Consider the following 19,629-nt stretch of genomic DNA (forward strand, 5'->3'; position numbering starts at 1 on the left):
TTTGGCTGTTGTTTTGCTGGGGCTCATTGAGCTACAAAATACAGTCACTACACTTTACAGTAAAATATACACTTTATAGTAAAAGGCGCAATATCAATTGCAAGATTATTAATTTTCAGTCATGTGATGCAAATCTGTAAACAAAGATTAGTTTACATTGACTTGCAGCTACTCTGTCAGGGCAGCTGCTATGCTTCTGTTTATCATGTAAAACGAACGAACTAAAAAAGCTGACTTATTAATAGACAACTTCATAAAATAAGGGGAGATACAGTAAACGCCTGTTTAGGAGTTGATTTTGATTCTGTTCTACGTGTGGTATTTCAACCTTGAGCTCGGTCAAGAATGTACAGTGGAGTGACTGATTGCATTTCCTTCCTGTGAACAATTAAACCACATTGTTGCTGTTTATTAAATTGAGATATACTGTATTTAATCTGTTTCCAAAGCTCCTTTGCATATTTGATCATTGAAAGGGTTTAAATAGCATAGAAACAGAATATGTCTTTCTGAATGAAGGTTCAAACAAAATTGTTCTGTTTGAACCTTCATTTTGAAAGACGTATTCTGTTTCTATGCTATTTAAGTCGCCTTATTGTAAGGTGAAATGCTAATAACTATTTACAAAAGCATGCTTGCTTCTAAAACACATCCCAGCTGAGAATTGAATGGCAAGTGATCTCTTCTTTTGTTTTAATAGGCAGATATCTGGTCTTTAGGAATCACTGCGATAGAGCTGGCAAAAGGAGAGCCGCCACATTCCGAGCTGCATCCGATGAAAGTTTTGTTTCTCATTCCAAAGAACAACCCACCAACGTTGGAGGGGAGCTACAGTAAACCCCTCAAAGAATTTGTAGAAGCCTGCTTGAATAAAGAGCCAAGTTTTGTAAGCATTTAAGATCATTCAAAAAATATATACTTTTTTCAAAGGAATTTTTTTTGGAAGCCCAACTTTCTTCTTGCCTTGTTTGGTATTTTAGTTTTTTGTTGGAACCATACAATATACTGTAACCTTGTAGTTGGATGCGGAATACAGTTGCTGAGAATTAATTTCCAAAGCATTTAAATTTTTTTATTGCAAGTCCCTTCTCCAAAATAAGTGAGGCCAGAAGATCACACAATTGGTTTAGATGAAGAAGGACTTTCGGCCCATCCAATTTCAACCCTCCAGAGAACCCACTTACATTACCATCTACCCCCACACCCTCATTGCTGATTTTTAAACGCGAATATAAGTGAGAAGAAAGCTTAGTGTACAGAATTCCTGGGTTTAAATTAGACTCGTGAATCAAATGATTGTTTTTTCAATTAATCGTTGCAACTGAAGTGAGAACATTAGGTTTTATGTTGAAAATCCCATGGCATATTGCTTCAGCCCACAGGTCTCTTAATACAAGAGAGTTTTGCTGTCACTTGCTACTATGATGATGAAAAAATTTAATGTTTCTTGCTGTTTCCAAGGAATTACTAAATTATCCAATTTATTTTGTTAGAGACCTACAGCAAGGGAACTGCTGAAGCATAAATTCATCCTGCGGAATTCCAAGAAGACATCTTATTTGACAGAACTAATTGATAGGTACAAAAGGTGGAAGGCTGAACAGAACCATGAGGATTCCAGCTCAGATGGGTCTGATTCGTAAGTTCGACTGGTAACTTACATTATTGAGTTGTGATTTCTGCTTTTATTTTTCGGTCCAGTTCTTTTGGATAAGATGACACGCTTATATTTCACTATGGTGGAAAGAAAGAACTTGCATTTTGTAGCACCACTAGTCAGAGCCTAGGCTGATATGAAATCAAAAACCTCTGACTTCGAGGCAAGATTGCTACCAGCTGGACTAGACTGATACTGTGTTGGCATGCGACATGACATTTAACTTACATATATAATGCCTATAAGACAATTGAATATGTATAGATACCTAAATCAAAAAAACATTTAACATTAATGTGGGCAATTGAAGCACTTTGAGATATTGGTGATATCATAAGACTTCATATCAAATGCAAAGATTATTATTATTAAAATTTTCAACTATCAAATGCGGTGCATTGTAATAGAAAATTATGATCAGTGTACGTACGCTCAGGAAGCCTTTGCTTTGCTGTTGTCCTGAAGGAAATGATCAAATTTCATGGATAGACATCCTATTGAAAACTGCGCTGCTCCAAAGAGAGGAAACCCTTATCGTATGTATTCTATATAGAATATTCTATTGTATTCATACATTACAAAGGTGTCATCTTGGCAAGTCCACTATCATCATTTTGAAGAAGTGTGACTTTCTTTTTAAAATAACAAAAAGTAAGGTACTTTATGTACCAGATCTGTTTTTTCCATATTGCACTTTTCTCTTATACATTAGTGTAAATGAGATCTTTTTCTGCAATTGATCAAATTCTAATTTGCTTCTGTGAGTGAGGTGATGTCTCGTACTTCAGAAAGTGTTGTCTATGGCCTTTGCTCTATTGACGGTTCTTTGCATTACCTGTTCCTAATCTGTACCATTACCTTCTGCTGATGACAGTGTCAATATAAACTGATCCTGTTATTACACTTACTATTGCACCCAGACTATACCAACAGCATGCATGTACACTATACACATTGATTTCTCTCCACTGTGCATTCACGCTATGTGTAGGAAGCTCTGTGTAGCACACCGGAAATGTCATTAGAGGCCACCTGATAACAACAACAACTTGCATTTAGGTAGTGTCCTTTACGTAAGGTAGCGTCTTGGAACACTTAACAGTGGCGGAGTTTGTCACCAAGCCAGGGAGAAATGGGTGGTGATAGTCGAAGAGTAAGGTCTTCAGGTCTGATCTGAAACCTGGGAAGAAGGGGGCAAGACAAAGACATTGAGGTTGAGTTCCAGAGAGTGTAATGCAGTGCCTGAAGGCACAGCTGCCGATACTGGAGCATAGCGAAACAAGAGACGAGCAGGAGACTGGAACTAGCTGAGTGAAGTTGGGGGGTTGAGGTAGCGAGATGGAAGGGCATGAAGTGATTTGTATGTGAGTGTAAAGATCCCCGTTCTGCAAAAGGGAGCCAGTGGAGCATTTGGTGAGGGTGGGGCCATGGAAGCACTGACACTAATACTGGTGATGACCGCGGAAGAACGCCCCTTAGTGTGTCTCCTTATAATGTAAGATCTGGGTTTATTGACCTAAATCGCCAAATTATAATGGGGCTGCCCTGTGTTGTGAGATTGAAAAATTGTAGAGTTAATAAAACTTAACTTGACTCTTGTGGAGTGGTTGTGTGGTCAATTACATTTGATTTTCAGTGAAAGTGCATTTACACAGGGAAAATAACAAATTATGTAATCCTTTTAAATATAAGGGACACTGAGGCACAAGCATCAGGAGGGAATGATATTGGTGGCTGGATCTTCAACACAATCCGAGAGAAAGATCCTCGAAAGCTGCTGAATGGAGCTGCACAGCCTGAAGAACTTCTGGAAAGTAATCAGGTAAATTGGGTGTGTGTGGATGGATGTATGGTTTGATCCGTTGCTCAATTGCAGCATTTTTACCTTCAGAACTATTTGGTGGGAGTGAAATGATCTTTTCCAAAACAAATTGCTTGTATTGAATTATTCCAGGATAGGTTTACAAGTATATTACATTAGGTGCCAGTTAAAGGGAATGTGGTATTAACTGAAATACATTAGACTTCTAATATACAGTAATTGTCCCCTATATTGTTATAATGTTAGTTATGCTCATCACACATGCCGATTTGAAGCACCATTATTATTGTAACGTGGCACAGTGATACTGGATGTTATGTTGCACGCTCCCCCTGATTTTAATGCTGAGTAAATTTAACAGCTTTTAGACATCATTTACGCAGTTTATTTGCCAACAGAATACACAGCTGCTATGTTTCCTGTAAGCTCTCTGAGACAAACTCCTAGCGTGAAATGGGCTATATCAAATGCAATGATTATTATTACTCATCTTCTTTTTCCCTCTCAGTTCCTACAGTCTGCGTTGGCGCTGGAGGCCGTCTTAGATTATAGAAACAGATTTGCATTCATTTAAACATAATGCAGCAGTTTAAAATAGCATTTGAAGGAGGCTTCCTCAACCAATTGAATGCAAATGGGGCCATACTGTGGATGTAAACAGGATCAGGCTCTGTTTATCAAAATCAGGAATAGAGTTTGGCCAAACCAGCACATTCATTGGCAGGATGTGGATGGGTACACTCATGTGTGATGCTTAGAGGAATAGAATTAACTTGGCTTCTGAGAATCATTTGATGGTGAAGTACATAAGATGAAGATCGGTATACAGATTAATATTTCATCTCCAGTCCACGCTGGCTGTTGGGACTGAAAGAGTAGTAAGCAGAAAGCAGTTTAATTCCCTACAGCTGCCTGCTTCATACATGTGGAATTATGGAACATAGTTTCATTGTCAGTATGTGGTATAAATCTATTTTCAACTTAATGGAACTTTGTGGTGAATTGGCTGATGGTTTACATAGTTTATTGTGGGCTTGGAAGCAAAATTGGGCACAACTGCTAATTCAAACCTGAACGATTCCAAATAGTACTGTAATTATTCTGAACAGTTTTTTTAAAACAGTGCAGTAATGTATGGTGCGTGCTTTGCTCATCTTAAAAATAGTTCACTGTCTTGTCAGTGAGTGATAAGACTTTGGTAAATTATAGATCAGTACATTTTCTGACATCAGTATAAGATACAGTAATGAACAAGGAGCCTGAAACTGCAACAAATTTTAGTTTTATGCTAAACAGTTTTGTTGAATGACTTGTATAGAGGTTACTTTTGACCAAGTAACATTACCTGACTCGATTGTAAGATAAATTGGAGAGGAATGAAAATTTGGAAAAAAAAATGTTTGGGACACATTTCACCAATCTTGGGACGTGCTCCCGACGTGAAAGGCGCTATACAAATGTAATTTGTTGTTGGTTTACACAGTTACTTTGTCCCACAACTGACTGGCTTTTTGGCATTATTAAAATAGCACCACCACCTTGTAAGGTGGTTACCCTCTGACAGCCATTACTGGCTATTGACTGTTGTTGGCTTTGAATGTATAAACTTTTATTGTTTGTCTCTAGCTTTTAATATGCTTGATTAATTGAGTTCCAACCAGTGGTGTCCTCACTAGTTAGCCAGACAAATTTAACATGTTTAACTTTTGATTTTTTTTAAGGAACAGGATTCTCCAAAGCAATCCCTATCTGAGTGTTTACCCACAATTATTTCTCCATTATTTTCTGAGGTAGGTAAAAGATCAGTTATTTGTATTTCTTGGGATCTCTTCAGACAATATTAATATAAATGTATTAATTGGCACTTATTCTTTCAGCTTAAAGAGAAGAGTCAAGCCGGAGGAGGTAATACTGAAGCGGTGGAGCAATTAAGAGAGGCCATATTCTTGGCAGAAGAAGCTTGTCCAGGGATTTCAGACACGCTTGTGTCCCAACTCATACAGAGACTTCAAAGGTATTTTCTGCTTATTGTAAAATTATGACTTGATTATTAAATCAGTAAATCTATTCAAGTCTTCATAATTCTTCCAATATGTAAGGTAAGCTATTGAGCAAGGAAATACATTTGATGCCCTATGCTTCTCATCTGGAGTATATGCAACTCACCAGTTCATTGCCTTTAAGTCCTGCTCCTGTCTTGCAAGTGACTGGATGAATATGCTAGCTCTGTCCCCCTGATTCCAGATGAGCGTGATCTGAGTGTAAGTTAAACAACACAGTGCTAGACTACGTTTAAAGGTTGCAGGATATTACCATTATCACTGGCACGTGACGTTGTACATTGTAGATGACGACATTGCAGAGCTTGACTAACATGAGTGAACTTTCAGCAGCATAACCTGCTTAATTGGTATCTCTTGTTCATCTGGTAAATTATAAATGGGCTGAAGGCCCTTATTCATCCAAATCTCTCTTGTAATCTTGTGGTTGTGTGAAATCTGCATGCCAACACAAAAAAATCTTTTTTTAATAAACAAATCTTTTATTAAAACCTCCAAGTCCTCATTGTCGATGAAAACATCCTCGCCCTCAGCGAAACCCGAGCCACCTCAGGTGACACTGCCGCAGTGGCATTGTGGCTCTCATTTCCCAGTCTGTGACACCCATCCCTCCCTATACATCTTTGACCCTATCTTCCCCCTCTTCGCTCACCTCCATAATTTCAAAAATGAAGCCCCACCACCTGCTTCCTCAGTCCCACCCCCACCCCTCTCATCTCCCAGCTCCACCTCCTGGCCCTCTTTTAACTGACATTATCAACCTTTCCTTATGCACTGGAACTGTTCCCACACCCTAAAAACAGTTGTCATCACCCCCAGCCTCAAAACACCTTCTCTGGCCCTATCCCTACTTTCCGGCTGTTGCCCCATCTCCAACCTCCTATTCCTCTCCAAAGTCCTGGAACAAATGATCATGTCACAGCTTCGCTGTTTCCTCTCCCACCGTTCCCTCTCTGAACCCCTCCATTCAGATTTCCGTGCTGCCCACAGCTACTAACGATATTCTGAACATCTGCGACCAAGGCTCTCTCTGCCTCCTTGTCCTCCTCGACCTCTTTGCTGCCTTCGACACTGTCAACCATTCTATCCTCCTCCACCGCCTCTCCGCTCAGCTCAATCTTCACAGATCTGCCCTTGCCTGGTTCAAATCCTACCTCTCCCATCGTCTCCACTTTGTCGCCACTAACAGCTTCTCCTCCAGCCCCCATATCGTTACGTGTGGCGTCCCTCAGGGCTCTGTCCTAGGCCCTTTCTTTTTCAATATCTATGTGCTGCCCTTGGTGACATCTTCCGCAGACATGGGGTCAATTTCCACATGTATGTTGATGACACCCAGCTCTACCTCTCGATTCCAAGACCACTGCTGTTCTCACACACTGGCTGTCAGACATCAAGTCCTGAATGAGAGCTAACTTCCTGCAGTTGAATGTCAACAAGACCGAGGCCTCCTGCTTGGCTCCCGTCAGTGTCTCCATACCTTAGGCACTGACAGCATCTCCCTCCATGGATACACCCTATATCTCATGGAGCCAATACAGAACCTCGGTGTCCTGTTCGACCCTTCATTCCCCACATCCGTACCATGACCCACTCCGCCTTTCCCCACCTCCCCAACATGGCTTAGCTCTGCCATTGGCTCACACTGCGGGCCCCCGAGACCCTCATACGTGCATTCATAACATCCTGGCTCGACTACACAAATTCCCTGCTTGTCAGGATCCCCAACTCCTCTCTCCATAGGCTGCAGTTCATCCAGAACTCTGCAGCTTGTGTCCTCTCCCACACCAGACTCTGGGACCCTATCAGCCCTATCCTTGCCCGACTCCACTGGCTTTCCATCATACAGAGGATACAGTTCAAGATCCTGGTCCTCACTTTTAACGCCCTCCATGGCCTTGATTCCCCCCTACCTCTGCGACCTCGTAAACCCTTACACAACCTGCCTGCTCCCTCCATTCAGTGGATTCTGGCCTGCTTCACGTCCCCCACTTCGCCCAGCCTACCATTGACCTTCAGCCACTCTGCCCCCACCCTCTGAAACTCCATCCTAAACTCTGGAACTTCAAGATCCATCTCAAGATCCTCCTCTTCGACTGTGACTTTGATCACCCTCCTTAACCCCTGCTCTCCACCCTCCCCGATCCTGACCCTCAGCTCAGGTCCAAAACACTGATTGTCCAGTGACTTGGGACGTTCTCCCAACATGAAAGGCGCTATACAAATGTAATTTTGTTGTTGTTTTCCAGGTATTCATTAAGTGGGGCAGGAACCTCTTCCAACTGAGGGTTGGCATCGTTTGGTGTCTTATGTTGAAGAGGTCCTTATAAGACCATTATGCCACAGCATTGCAAAAGTTTTCTTGTTACTGGATACTCCTCAACATGCAAGTCAAAGATGAAGTCTCTCAGATGAGCCGTCATTTTGAGCTACTTAAAGCGATTGTTTTATTTCTATCAGTGCACATATTCAATTGAGGAGGAAAGGCCTACTGTTTGTCTTTATTTTTAAATCCCATATTGTATATTTAGGACTGGGATATGGAAACGGAAACTTCTGCAGAACCTCAGGTATCCTGCTTTAAGTGGATGGCTTTTCTGGGAGACGGAGAGGGTATTGTTGGTTCTGTGTATATTTGTATATAGAGTCATTTTTACTGAAATTGAAAATCTTGAGAGTGCATCGGGGATAACTGTGTACAAAATGCGTCAATATGGCTGAGTGCTTATGTAGATAATGTTTGTGAGTAAATCTGTGGAAAGGCTATAACTAAATATTGCCTTTTTTATTACCTGTAAAGTTTGGTTAATGTACAGGTTTACTTTTAATTATTTCCAGGGTCTTGCCACTTTTGGATAATCAAAGCCCAACTTAGAAACCCTCAGATCTCAAAGTCCTTGATAGTATCCTCTTCCCTCATTCTATCCTGTGTTTGCAAGCTTAGTCCACATTTTTAAGTAGTTTCTTTGAAATCTGACATCTTGGCTTAACATTTTGGCTAACATAAGACTGAACATTGGTGGTGTAGCTAAGTTCATACTGTGCTGGAAACATTCAAATTCATAAACTTTCAAGGTTTCTATGACTCGCAGCTGGATTTTGAATGAGAATTAAAGCGAAATTAGAAATAATTTTAAGATTATTTTTATTTTGAGTGAATGGCATGCCCTGACTGTGTGTCCTTTTCTTCTGCTATTTGCACCTGTCGCATAAGGAGCTGCTGCGCCAGCAAAGAGAACTCTACAAAAGTCTTCTATGTCAATTCCAGGCATGTTGACTCTCATTTTGATTTATTTTCTGCATCAGAAATTGTTAACTTCTCATTTTTTAACCATGTTTTGCTGCCAATGATAACTTCTTGCTTTAAGTACTCGTTGAGATCCAGAAAATTGTTCCTTGTTACTGGTGATAACACTTAGTTTACAGCCAGCAAATTCTGTCACTATAAAGAAAACTAAAGCCAATGGTACACAAACTCTATAATTTCTTTAAGGAGGGATAGAACAGCATCCAACTTAGCCTACGATCTCCAGGCTTGTTGGTTATCCTTGAGAATTGTCAGGGCAACACAATGGTTTTAAATGTGAAGCAGATCAAGAAAGTACTAAGTAAGTCCTTATGGTGCAATGTGTTGTGGGGTTGCCTTCAGTGCTATAATAATTTACTCTGGGGTCCCCAGGATGTTGGTGTTTTGTAGATATAAATTGGGAAGGAAGGTTGCATTACCTGTCATTGGGTTCCGTTTAGTGGTCAAATGTGAACTTGTTGCCTCAATGTACTGGTCTGAGAGCTATCTTTTAGGAAGCACAGCCTGTGATATAACACTTACCTTCAGATTTTGAAACATTGGGATCGATCTTGGAAGAAACATTTCAACAAATGATAGATTTACTTGTTACACTCCCAAGTAGTTGAGAATCTACTATAATTAAGAAGTGACTTCTTTTCCTGCCATTTTTGATAAGAGGAATAAGAGTGTTCAGTCCTCAACTGGACTTTCAGAAAAACACAAAATTGTTTATGAGAAGTGCAGATTGCCACCCACCCTTATAAAGCCATGTATCCTTCAGAATTGCTGGAAGCATTGAATAAGAATATGCCTACATAATCCAGCATTAAGTGCCACTTTAAAGTGCAATATGCTGTCCTTCAGTTTCTGCTCCATTATGAGAATCTTTTATTCATTAATATTTCATCCAGTCCTGATACTGTACAATCACATATGCCATGAAGGTAGCCTCTTAGACAGAAGATGCAGACATTTGCCTGAACACTGCCTCCCAGTGAGCCAAGAGCCTTCCCAATAATAGCAATCATATTCTAAATTACTTAACTCTGCTGTTTTATTTTGAAAACTAGATAACCCTTAATACTCCTTATCTTGTATAAGGGAAATGGGACCAGGTACATCTCACTCTGGAGAAAAAATGGTACAAAAAAAAACAGCCCTGTTTATTTACTCTCATGGTTGTTTCACAGCTCATAATTCTAGTGTACAAACACAGTAACAATTGTTTGCTGAATAGTGTTTACCTTTAGTTGACTTTTGTAAGCGCAGCTTTTATATAACTGTGAACAACTAAACTGTCCCTTTAAACTATAGATTTAAATACTTCATAAATTTAAAATGTAATTGAGTCTAATATCGAACCTCTTTGGATCCTGAAGGTTTATCACTGGTTTTGTTTCAAAGCTAGAAACAGTGACAAAATTATTTTTCTAACAGAAAACTTATAAGAAAAAGTTCAAGAGCCAGTGCACCATTATTGGGTTTCCATTATTTATTTATTTTTGGTCAGCCGGACGTCTGACACATGTGGAAACCCATGCTTAAGAGTAACCAAACTGAGAATTCCATGCATCTCACCTATATATGGAAATTCCAGAGATGTTTAAATGAATGGAATTCACAATCTCCTGCTTACCTAATTCCAGAAAGTATTAGGTGCAAGGTGGCAAGAGCCAAGGCTTGGCAACCTCATAGTACTGGCAGCCTAACCAGCTAAAAAGGCATATCCTGCCATTGAAAGCACTGTCTGCAAGCTTTCCTGATGTTGTCCAGCTAAGACCACCATACATGTTAGGGCTTTGGCTTGCAGAGTTAAATAGGAGCTGAGTAGGAGAGTTCCTTCTCCCGGTGACTGGTCTGTCCTTCCAAGTCCTGTCAATCAATCAGGCTGACTGTGCTGGCATTAGCAGGGCCCTGGAGTAACCTGCCTGGCTCAGGAGCTGGATTACTAAAACCGCCACTGAGGGTTGACTCAATTTTGACATTCTGTTGCCAAACATATAACCTTGGAGCCAGTTTAGCTCCAAGAAAGCCAAGCTCTCCACTTCTCTTCACTTCTCTGAATTTATTTCAACTGCTAATGCCAGCACAGCCAGCTGACTCACTACACTAAGCACCTTCCCTCTAATTTAACTTGATATTATATCATTTGTTAAACTTGCAGCTGATATTTCTATTGATTGGAACTCATGCTCGACTACTTAGAAATATTTCCAAATCATTGGATGCCTTGACTTCATTTCAGCTGGACCAAAAAGCAATGCATTTTGGAACTAGTGTGTTCTCACTTACTGTATACACTATAATATAATCGAGGTACTAGTTATGCGTCAACCTGTCTCAGTGTGGCTTAGTTGGTTGAACGTTCGCCTTGGAGACCAGAAGGTTGTGGGTTCAAGCCCCACGTGGGATTTGGAGCTCAAATAGTCTAAGATGACACATGCTGGGGGGTGAGCTTAATTGTAGGAGGTGGCATCCTAAACTGAGGCCCCGTTTACCTGTTCAGTGGACATTATAGATCCAAAGGCACTGTTCGAAAAGAGAAGAAAGTTTCTCCTGGTGTCCTGGCCAATAATTCCCCAAATAAAATTGGTCATTCACTTCATAGTTGTTTGTGTGACATTGCTGTGTGCAAATTGGTTGCCAGATTTACCTACAAAACACACTTTATAGTATAACCTGTGAAGCGCTTTGAGACATCCTCCCAATGTGAAAGGCGCTTTTTCAAATGTAAGGAATAGGATTATCAACCTTTGTGAAACGTGTCAATAGACTGAATATAATGTTGCATTCCAATTCTCAAGCCTTTTTTTTTCAAAGTGAATAGTTCCTTTTCCATTTGCATTGTAAATCGGTCATTTAAAACCGGAAGGGGATACTGTCTTCTAAGTAAGCTTTGAGCTGTCATTGTTTTCATAGCACAAGTGCCATGACTTATTCTGTTCCTTATATATTGTGGTGTTGAGCTGCACTTCTCACAGTTGTATATCGATTGTCATTTAGGTTGTGTATCTGCTGCACTTTGAAAGGTTTTCCTTTTAGTATTTTAAACATGGTACGTATGTTGCAGTTTTGTACCCGTTCTCTCCAGCTAACTACAATTTCTTCACAATCAAAGGAAACTGTAATTATTGTATTTCTGCATAAAATGGCAATAATGTAGTGCGATCATCAGGAAATGTTCTTAAACACCGGTATAATGTATGGAGTGATTCAATTAAAAATACAATATTTTTATAAATGAGTGTAAAGAGCTAGTACTGCAGTAAATCTGGTCCTTTAAGATGTTTAATAATGACAGGATACTTATTACAGATGCTAATTATGTGTAAATTTCATTATATGTAACGTTGCTGACAGTTTATAGTCTTGTATATAATCCTTGCTTCTGTCATTAAACACAAAATGTATTGAAATTCCTTGTAAGCTTTTAAGTGATTTTCAATAAAATATGAATTCTGAGGCAAAATATATTTTCAATTCTGCTAAAGCACCGAGGTGGATCATTCACAATGTTGGCATTTTAAAGACTGTTTTAAATTCAGTGCAGCTTTCAGGATAGGAATTGGGAGACCCTCTGAATTTAGGTACGAAAATAGTAGATGTGTTTTTTTTAAAGTTTAAACTAGAAGATGTTAATTTCTGTAAAATGCACCAAATTGGCATATTATGCAAAGAAATTTTAGGAGTTCTACCTATAGCAACAGTAATATGAGCTTGATGGAGTTCCTGGAGTTAACTTTCAATAGAGCTGAATTATTAATATCATATAAGTTAGATTTTTTTCCAATAGCTGTTTAACTTCAGCTTGTTCACTACTAACTTGGATGATTGCATTTTAGCATTTTAGGTGTTTGAAGAAAGATGAGAAGATAAGACAGCAAGAAACTTGTACACATTTTCTGTAACCTTATTTAATTGGTAAATACTTGACTATGTCTACATAAGCTAGTACCATTTCAGATTGAAATTAATTTCTTGGGTCAGGTTCTGGATATATGTAATCACATATACAACTGGTGGTGTTTTAATTGGGGAGTGTAGAGGATATAAACCACAATAATGGTTAAAGGAAATCTCAGTGTAAAGATTAAACTGCAGCCTTCTACCTACAATCTGGCACCCATAAATTGCACAATATGTGCAATGCTATCAATAATTTAATGATTTAAAAACAGTGGTGAAATTACATTGAAGATCAAGCTATTGTGATATCATCTAATCCTCTCATACTTCACAGAAGCCTGAAATCTATATAAATTTAAATTCTGCTTATATTGGAACAGTACTGGAACATGATAGAGTCCAGTATATCTTTGTCAGTGTATTACAATAGTGATTTTTTGCTTTTCAACATAATTTAAGTCATCACCTTTCAGTCCTATAAACTAGAATAGTTATTTCTGAAATGATTGATCATCTCACCATGTATTCAGTTGTTTTCAATGCACGCATCAGCAAACTATTCACACTTAATGTTTTGAATTTGATTACAAATTTTAATGTCAATGTCCTTGATTGAATAGAAAATATTTTGCACTATTTGGGAATTAAGCCTGGTGCAACATTGAAGCTGCATTTGTAAAACATTCTTTCCAACAATACAACAACAACTTGGATTTATATAGCGCCCTTCATGCCGGACAGCGTCTCAGAGTGCTTCACAGTAACGGATCCCGAGACCGAGCGAGGGGGAGGAAGGTGACCAAAGGTGCGGTCGAAAAGAAAGGTCTTCAGCAGAGATCTGAAAATAGGAAGAGAGGAACTTCCAGAGCCTCGGGGCATAGTGGCTGAAGGCATGGCCACCGAGGGTGGAGCGGAGAACTCAGAGGACAAAGAGTAGGCCAGACCCGGAAGAACGAAGGCAATGGGTGCTGTTTTGAGGAGAGAGGAGATCAGAGTGGTAGGGGGTTGCAGAGGAGTGCAGGGACTTGAATACGAGGGTGAGGATCTTGAAATTGATCCTCTCTGGGATAGGCAGCCTGTGCAGTCTGGCACGGACTGGGATGATCGGGGAGCGGAGTTTCGTGCGGTTGAAAATGCGGGCGGCAGAGTTTTGAATGATCTGGATTTTATGGATGGTGGTGGATGGGAGACCGGTGAGGAGGGCGTTAGAGTAGTCCAGCCGAGAGGTGACAAAGGCAAATACCTTAGTTTGTTGGAAAGAATTTCCATTATAACTCCTTACTAATTAAATTTACTTAAATTCAGGTCTTTTCCTTTGTAAATATGATAGAAGTTTACAAGCACATTTTATTTTCAGTATAGTGTAAATTTACACCACCTCTTAATACTGTCAAACTGCTGCTCCAATTTACATGATGGAAGATCCAGAATGGTAAATAATCTGTATACCACAGCCAACTAAGCAAATTCATTACATATAACTCAAAACAACTGAGAGAAAGATAATTATACTTGGACTGAAAAGCACCGTCAATTTTCAGTGGGAGGTGCAACCTATGTATTGTATGCCTACACAGATTCATTTCCGCATGGAAAGAACCAGCTAGAACACTTAAAAATCCAAATTAAATGTGAGAAATATATTTGTATGTTAATTTTTTTTAGATACAAATGTAATCTTTGTTTTTTTAGTCCTGATCATTCACAACCAATTTTCTGGCCTTTCCAGAAATCATTTAGTTCCTGTTTTATTAGTAGGAACAATTTCACAAGTTGTCTTCTAGTGCCTTAATCAAGTGACCATTATTCCTGTGTAACAGTTGGCTGCAGGGAGCTTTGCAACTGAGCATGTTCTCAGCTAATGTTTGCGTGTACATGCCAACGTGGATTCCTGGATAATAATTGTGCTCATAGACTTCCATTTGTAGCAGCTAATTGTACAACAACAAAATTACATTCGGGTCACGGAATCTGGTGCGGGAGAGGACAAGGCCTGCTGCGTTCTGGATGATCTGCAGCCTATGATCTCCCTCCTACCTCTCCAACCTACTATCCCCCTACCTACCTGCCCGTACCCTCCGTTCCTCTGGCTCCGGTCTGCTCCACGTCCCCTGCCCCAACCGCCCTACTATCGGTGGTCGGGCCTTCAGCCTCTCAGCCCCGAGGCTCTGGAACTCCATCCCCCAGTGCCTTCGCCGCCTCCTCCCTTTCCTCCTTCAAGGCCGGTCTCAAAACCTTTCTCTTTGACCGTGCCTTCAGCTCCCCTCTCGACTCTCTTCCTCCTCCTCGCTCCCTCCCTTCCCTCCCCTCACCCTGACCATTTCCCCCTCCTCTCTCCCTCCCCTCCCCTCACCCTGACCATTTCCCCCCTGCTCGGGTCATGACCCAACTGTGCAGCGCCTTGGGACGTCCTCCTGACGTGAAAGGCGCTCTATAAATGGAATCTTGTTGTTGTTGTTGTTGTATGGAGGGAGGAGTTGGGGAGGCCGACAAGCAATGAGTTTGCATAGACAAGCCTTGATGTAATGAAAGCGCGAATGAGGGTTTCGGCAGCCTGCAGTGTGAGACGGGTGGAGCCGGGCGATGTTGCAGAGGTGGAGGAAGGCAGAGCAGGTAAGATGGAGTTCTAGAGGGTGGGGGCAGAGTGGCCGAAGGCTCGCCTGCCATTGGTGAGCGAGGCAGGGTATGTGGAGCAGGCTGGAGCCCACTGAGTAGAGGGAGCGGGCAGGATGGTAGGGGGTGAGGAGGTTGCAGAGGTAGGTGGGAGCAAGACCATGGAAGGCTTTGAAGGCTTTGAATTGTAGCATCCCAATACCTACTTTGGGTGAAATTGACCACTTGACACAGATCAGGAAGTGCCAACACTTGCTGTCTGGCAGTGGACAATGGAATAAAGGTGTGTGTGTTATGGTAGGGGAAAGAAACAAATTGGCACCAATTATCCTGGAGGTTTGGTCCTTTACCAAGTAGCATTCTGGCATGCTCAGTAAAGGTGATGCTTTTCTCATGTTTGTGAGTTTTAAGGTAGCATTTCCCTGAACAAGTTGTCCCATTAGCAACTCACTTTTGAAGAACTGAATCTCTCATTATGAACGCATCATTTGTATTTTCTTAACAAGTTCTTTCATGAAATTAATTTTATTATTTTGAAGGGGAGGCCTTAGATCTTTGTTCTTTTTGTTATCTTATGTCCAGAAGCTATTTTAAACTTAAAGGTGTTGCTCAGCCTCTAGAGCTTGCTTCTCTTTGTTCTGCGTGAAACAATTTCAGTATATTAAATTTGGCGAAGATGCTTTCTATCTCATGCTGAAAGATTTAAAAACCCATTAATGTCAAAACTTTATGAGGTTAATAAAACTTTCATAATGATTTTGCAAACTAAAAATCACTGCATTTTCTGCAGTGCCAGCCTAACACGGGAGAAAAAGAGGTGAAGATGGTGCAGGAAAGGAGCAGTCTTATACCATGTTCCAAATGATAGTCATGTTTCTGGTCTTTAGTGTCTGAAAGGCCAGAGGCCTAAAATTCCATATCGATTGCCTTCAATTTAGGATTGAATTAAAATCTTACGTTGAAAGCGGTTCTTCAAAAGACCTGCAGGAAATTGGTTTCCGAATATCCAGAAGTGCACCTTTTAATGTAAAACCATTTAGTCACCCTATCAAAAAATGTCAGATACTGTTACAAAGAAGCCAAGGTACAGTGTTTATTGAAATGGTTTAGGTCATTAAAGAAGGCAAAGAAACAACAATTCACTAGAATAGAAACTATTGTATTTCAAGGGTCTTAAGACATTAATCCATACTTGTTTTCACAAAGACCGTATTAGTTCTATAATTTCAAAACACTTTATTCAAGACTGGTTTTGCAATGTTGGATGTTTTCACTTTTTTTCCACATGAAGTTAAATTAATTTCTTTCCCCAAACTGGATGCAATAACACGGCATTATGTTTTCAGTAAGTCACTCGGGGCCGGCTAGCACTGTGTTCCCAGCATGATTGAGAAGACTGGAATTCACTGCAGTGTATATCTAACTGAGAGTGATAAGAGGCTGTGGTTTACTGCACACAACTAATGCACATCAATGGGATTCTAAGTATAGGAGTATAATGAGATATGTGTAAACTATGGGCAAACAAATGTATACACCATGTGCAAATGCACAATGGAAATTACAACCATCAAAAGGGTTACGTATTCACCTGCAATCCTTTCCATTGGCTACCAACTACATAGTTCACCTGTAGTTCTCTCAGTACACATGTGCTTTCACATGGTTAACACCTCACAAATTAGAGTTCATGTGATTTTTAGTGACCTCAATCAATAGTTGGTAATCTTTTACAGAAGATACATAACATTGGTATTGGTAGTTTAATCTGCACTATATTTAAAATTGTTTATGCGATTATAAATTGAATAACCAGTTAGACAGTGATAGGTAAAAATCAGTACTAGCCTCATTTCTCCACACCACTGGATGGCATGTAGTACCACTTCTCTGTTCTAGTTATAGCTCAGCTATTTGCGGCTATATAAGCTGGTCCAGATCACCAGTAAAAAGAAAACTATGTAATAAGGCTGTATTGTTTCAGAAACTTTTGTTCAAGAAAATGGTGTATTAAAGATACATGAAACTGTACCACTGGAATTGCCTTCCTTCAGCCCCATGATATGGGCTGCAGTTCAAGCTCCTACACTGAGTGTACGCAGTCTCCTGCAAAACGAGTGGCACAAGCAGCATCACTCAGGGCTCACTATGGGCTGCTGTGTGTATTTTACAAAGAACAAATAGTTACATTACTACTGTACTAATTTAAAAACTGTTACAAATTGCTTTTTTTTAAAAAACCTGCATTAAAGATATTCAAGACATCAGCACTGTAAAGAGGAGCCAGGTTTGCCACCACCACGTGGTCTGAAAACAGTCTCAGACTTAGTTTGGAAAAAATGTCAGAATTTAATGGTAACTACACGTTTCTCCTTTAGCAACCCCATCCATACAGGAATTATTTTATTGTTTCCAGCTAAGGACAAATTAAAATGTAACAAAAAAAATTGGATTTGAATATCTGATCTTAATGGTGGAAATTTAAAGGTATGGGAAAAGAGTTGTGAAATATTTTTTCCAACAAAAACCACTGAAGAAGCGAGAAGTGAATCTTACAGAGACACATCTCAGCTTGTATTTGCAGGAGATATTTCCATTTCCTGTGGCAAGAGTGGGCTGAAATTTATTTTTACACTATAAAGAAATAAGGGTTTTAATTTAAGTCAATATCCCCAACTCCCTTGAAGATGGTACAAGTGGCTATTAATCATCTGTGAGCCTTGACAGTGAGTTGGGTTTCACCAAGTTATTTGACCATAATAGCATTATAGATAAGACCAATCCTGTCTCATCAAACACTTATACCTTGAGCGGAATAGTATTCAGAAGAACCTTGGCTAAATTTTCTGCTAGCCTATGAGGCTTATGTCAACACTTTCAATGGAGAATGTAAGCGTTCAGAGTGGTTGTTTATCTGGGCCAAATCAGAAGCTTTATATCAAGATGATATTGGTTTATGCAACATGGGCCAATTTAAAGCTGGAGCCTTTTCCAAAATCAGTGGCAGGATAAAGATAAATTTGATCTGAATCAACAGCATGATTGTCATGTCAGCATCTGAACGTCTCACGTTCCAGGATTACTGTTCGTAGCGTCGGCTCAAACATGGGGCAGAACCTGCAATGTGACCGAAAACGTATAAATGCATAACTCGTCTACCAAGAAATGTTACGCTTGACTTCGGGCTTTTCTAGATAATGAGGGAACTGGAAAGGTACTTTTAAATTCTATCCTCCGGTCAGATAGGAATTCATTCAAACTCTTGTATAGGTCTAAATTTCACACAATTTTCCCACTTGTTTTTACATAAACACATCTTTAACTCTGGCCAGGGACATATACTGCTAAGTGGATTTTCCCATCCTCTACTAAACAGGTTCATGAAAAAAAAATCACACACACATGCTCAGTTTTGTAGATACAAAATAACAAAATAGATCAAATTACTATATTGACATTGCTAATTTTGAAGATTACATTGTTTGAGTCCAGGAGCCTTGAAAATGTTGTATTGAAATTTCTTTCAGAAAAAAAATGCCATGTAATAATTGAAGCTCATGTGAATAGAAAAGGCTTTATCCTCCAGCTGCTGTGTGGATGCTCTGGATCAGTAGGCATGAGACTCCTTGCGACTTAAAAGGCGAGTGCGGGTGGCAGAGCTGGTGGCACTCCTGATCACCTCCATCCACCTGATAAAAGAAAGCAACAGATACAAGGTGAAGCTTTATTTCTAGAATGTGTGCAACACACAAACAAATTAGTGTTTTTCAACATTTGTGATAAAGTGGTTTCGAAAGACCTGCCCATCAGAAGCACAAATTGTACATAGAATGCATTTTACATCTGCAAAATGACTTTTGGGTGACAGGGCTAGATAATCTTCTGCCGTACCACTGACATGAGCACACCTGCACAAAATGGAGTCTGTTCAAATCTGTAATCTTTCACATTGACTCTCCTCTCATTTGGAGTAATGAACTAAACAATCAGCATCAGCCTATTGGTGCCTGTCTAGACTGCTGGTAGCAAAGCAGTATTACTTGTAGCAGTAAAGCGACCAGGATCCAGAAGCTGCATTTATGGTCACCATCCCAATTGCACTTGCACTGGGGTGTATTTTGCAGGTGCAATATGCTTTTTTTCCCCCATTTAGATCACTAAGAAAAGTTTGAAAAGAACTTTTCTGTATGAAGCTTGAAACATTTTTGTTTTGTTTATTTTGTTTCTACACCTAGGCTGGACATCCTACTCGTTTAGTTTGCAAAGTTAATTGAGTAAATTGGTC

General features: G+C 39.9%; 2 protein-coding genes across 6 annotated transcripts in view; one reads left to right on the plus strand and one right to left on the minus strand.

The window, feature by feature from the left end:
* LOC103186984 (serine/threonine-protein kinase 24) overlaps positions 1-10,360 on the plus strand; it is a 55,604-nt gene extending 45,244 nt beyond the window's left edge. The window contains exons 6-11 of the mRNA XM_007906295.2: positions 701-886; positions 1,494-1,639; positions 3,350-3,479; positions 5,201-5,269; positions 5,357-5,493; positions 7,786-10,360. Coding sequence (XP_007904486.1) covers positions 701-886; positions 1,494-1,639; positions 3,350-3,479; positions 5,201-5,269; positions 5,357-5,493; positions 7,786-7,822 — 705 coding nt within the window. The 3' untranslated portion in view covers positions 7,823-10,360. The remainder of the gene's footprint in view (positions 1-700; positions 887-1,493; positions 1,640-3,349; positions 3,480-5,200; positions 5,270-5,356; positions 5,494-7,785) is intronic.
* A 6,063-nt stretch (positions 10,361-16,423) lies between these two features.
* farp1 (FERM, RhoGEF (ARHGEF) and pleckstrin domain protein 1 (chondrocyte-derived)) overlaps positions 16,424-19,629 on the minus strand; it is a 178,927-nt gene continuing 175,721 nt past the window's right edge. For all 5 annotated transcript variants that reach the window (XM_007906294.2, XM_007906293.2, XM_007906290.2 and 2 more), the window contains exon 27: positions 16,424-19,033. In XM_007906294.2, the coding sequence (XP_007904485.2) occupies positions 18,952-19,033 (82 nt within the window). In that variant the 3' untranslated portion in view covers positions 16,424-18,951. The remainder of the gene's footprint in view (positions 19,034-19,629) is intronic.

The sequence above is a fragment of the Callorhinchus milii genome, unplaced genomic scaffold (assembly GCF_018977255.1).
Source record: "Callorhinchus milii isolate IMCB2004 unplaced genomic scaffold, IMCB_Cmil_1.0 Scaffold4, whole genome shotgun sequence".
In the NCBI taxonomy this organism is placed as follows: Eukaryota; Metazoa; Chordata; class Chondrichthyes; order Chimaeriformes; family Callorhinchidae; genus Callorhinchus; species Callorhinchus milii.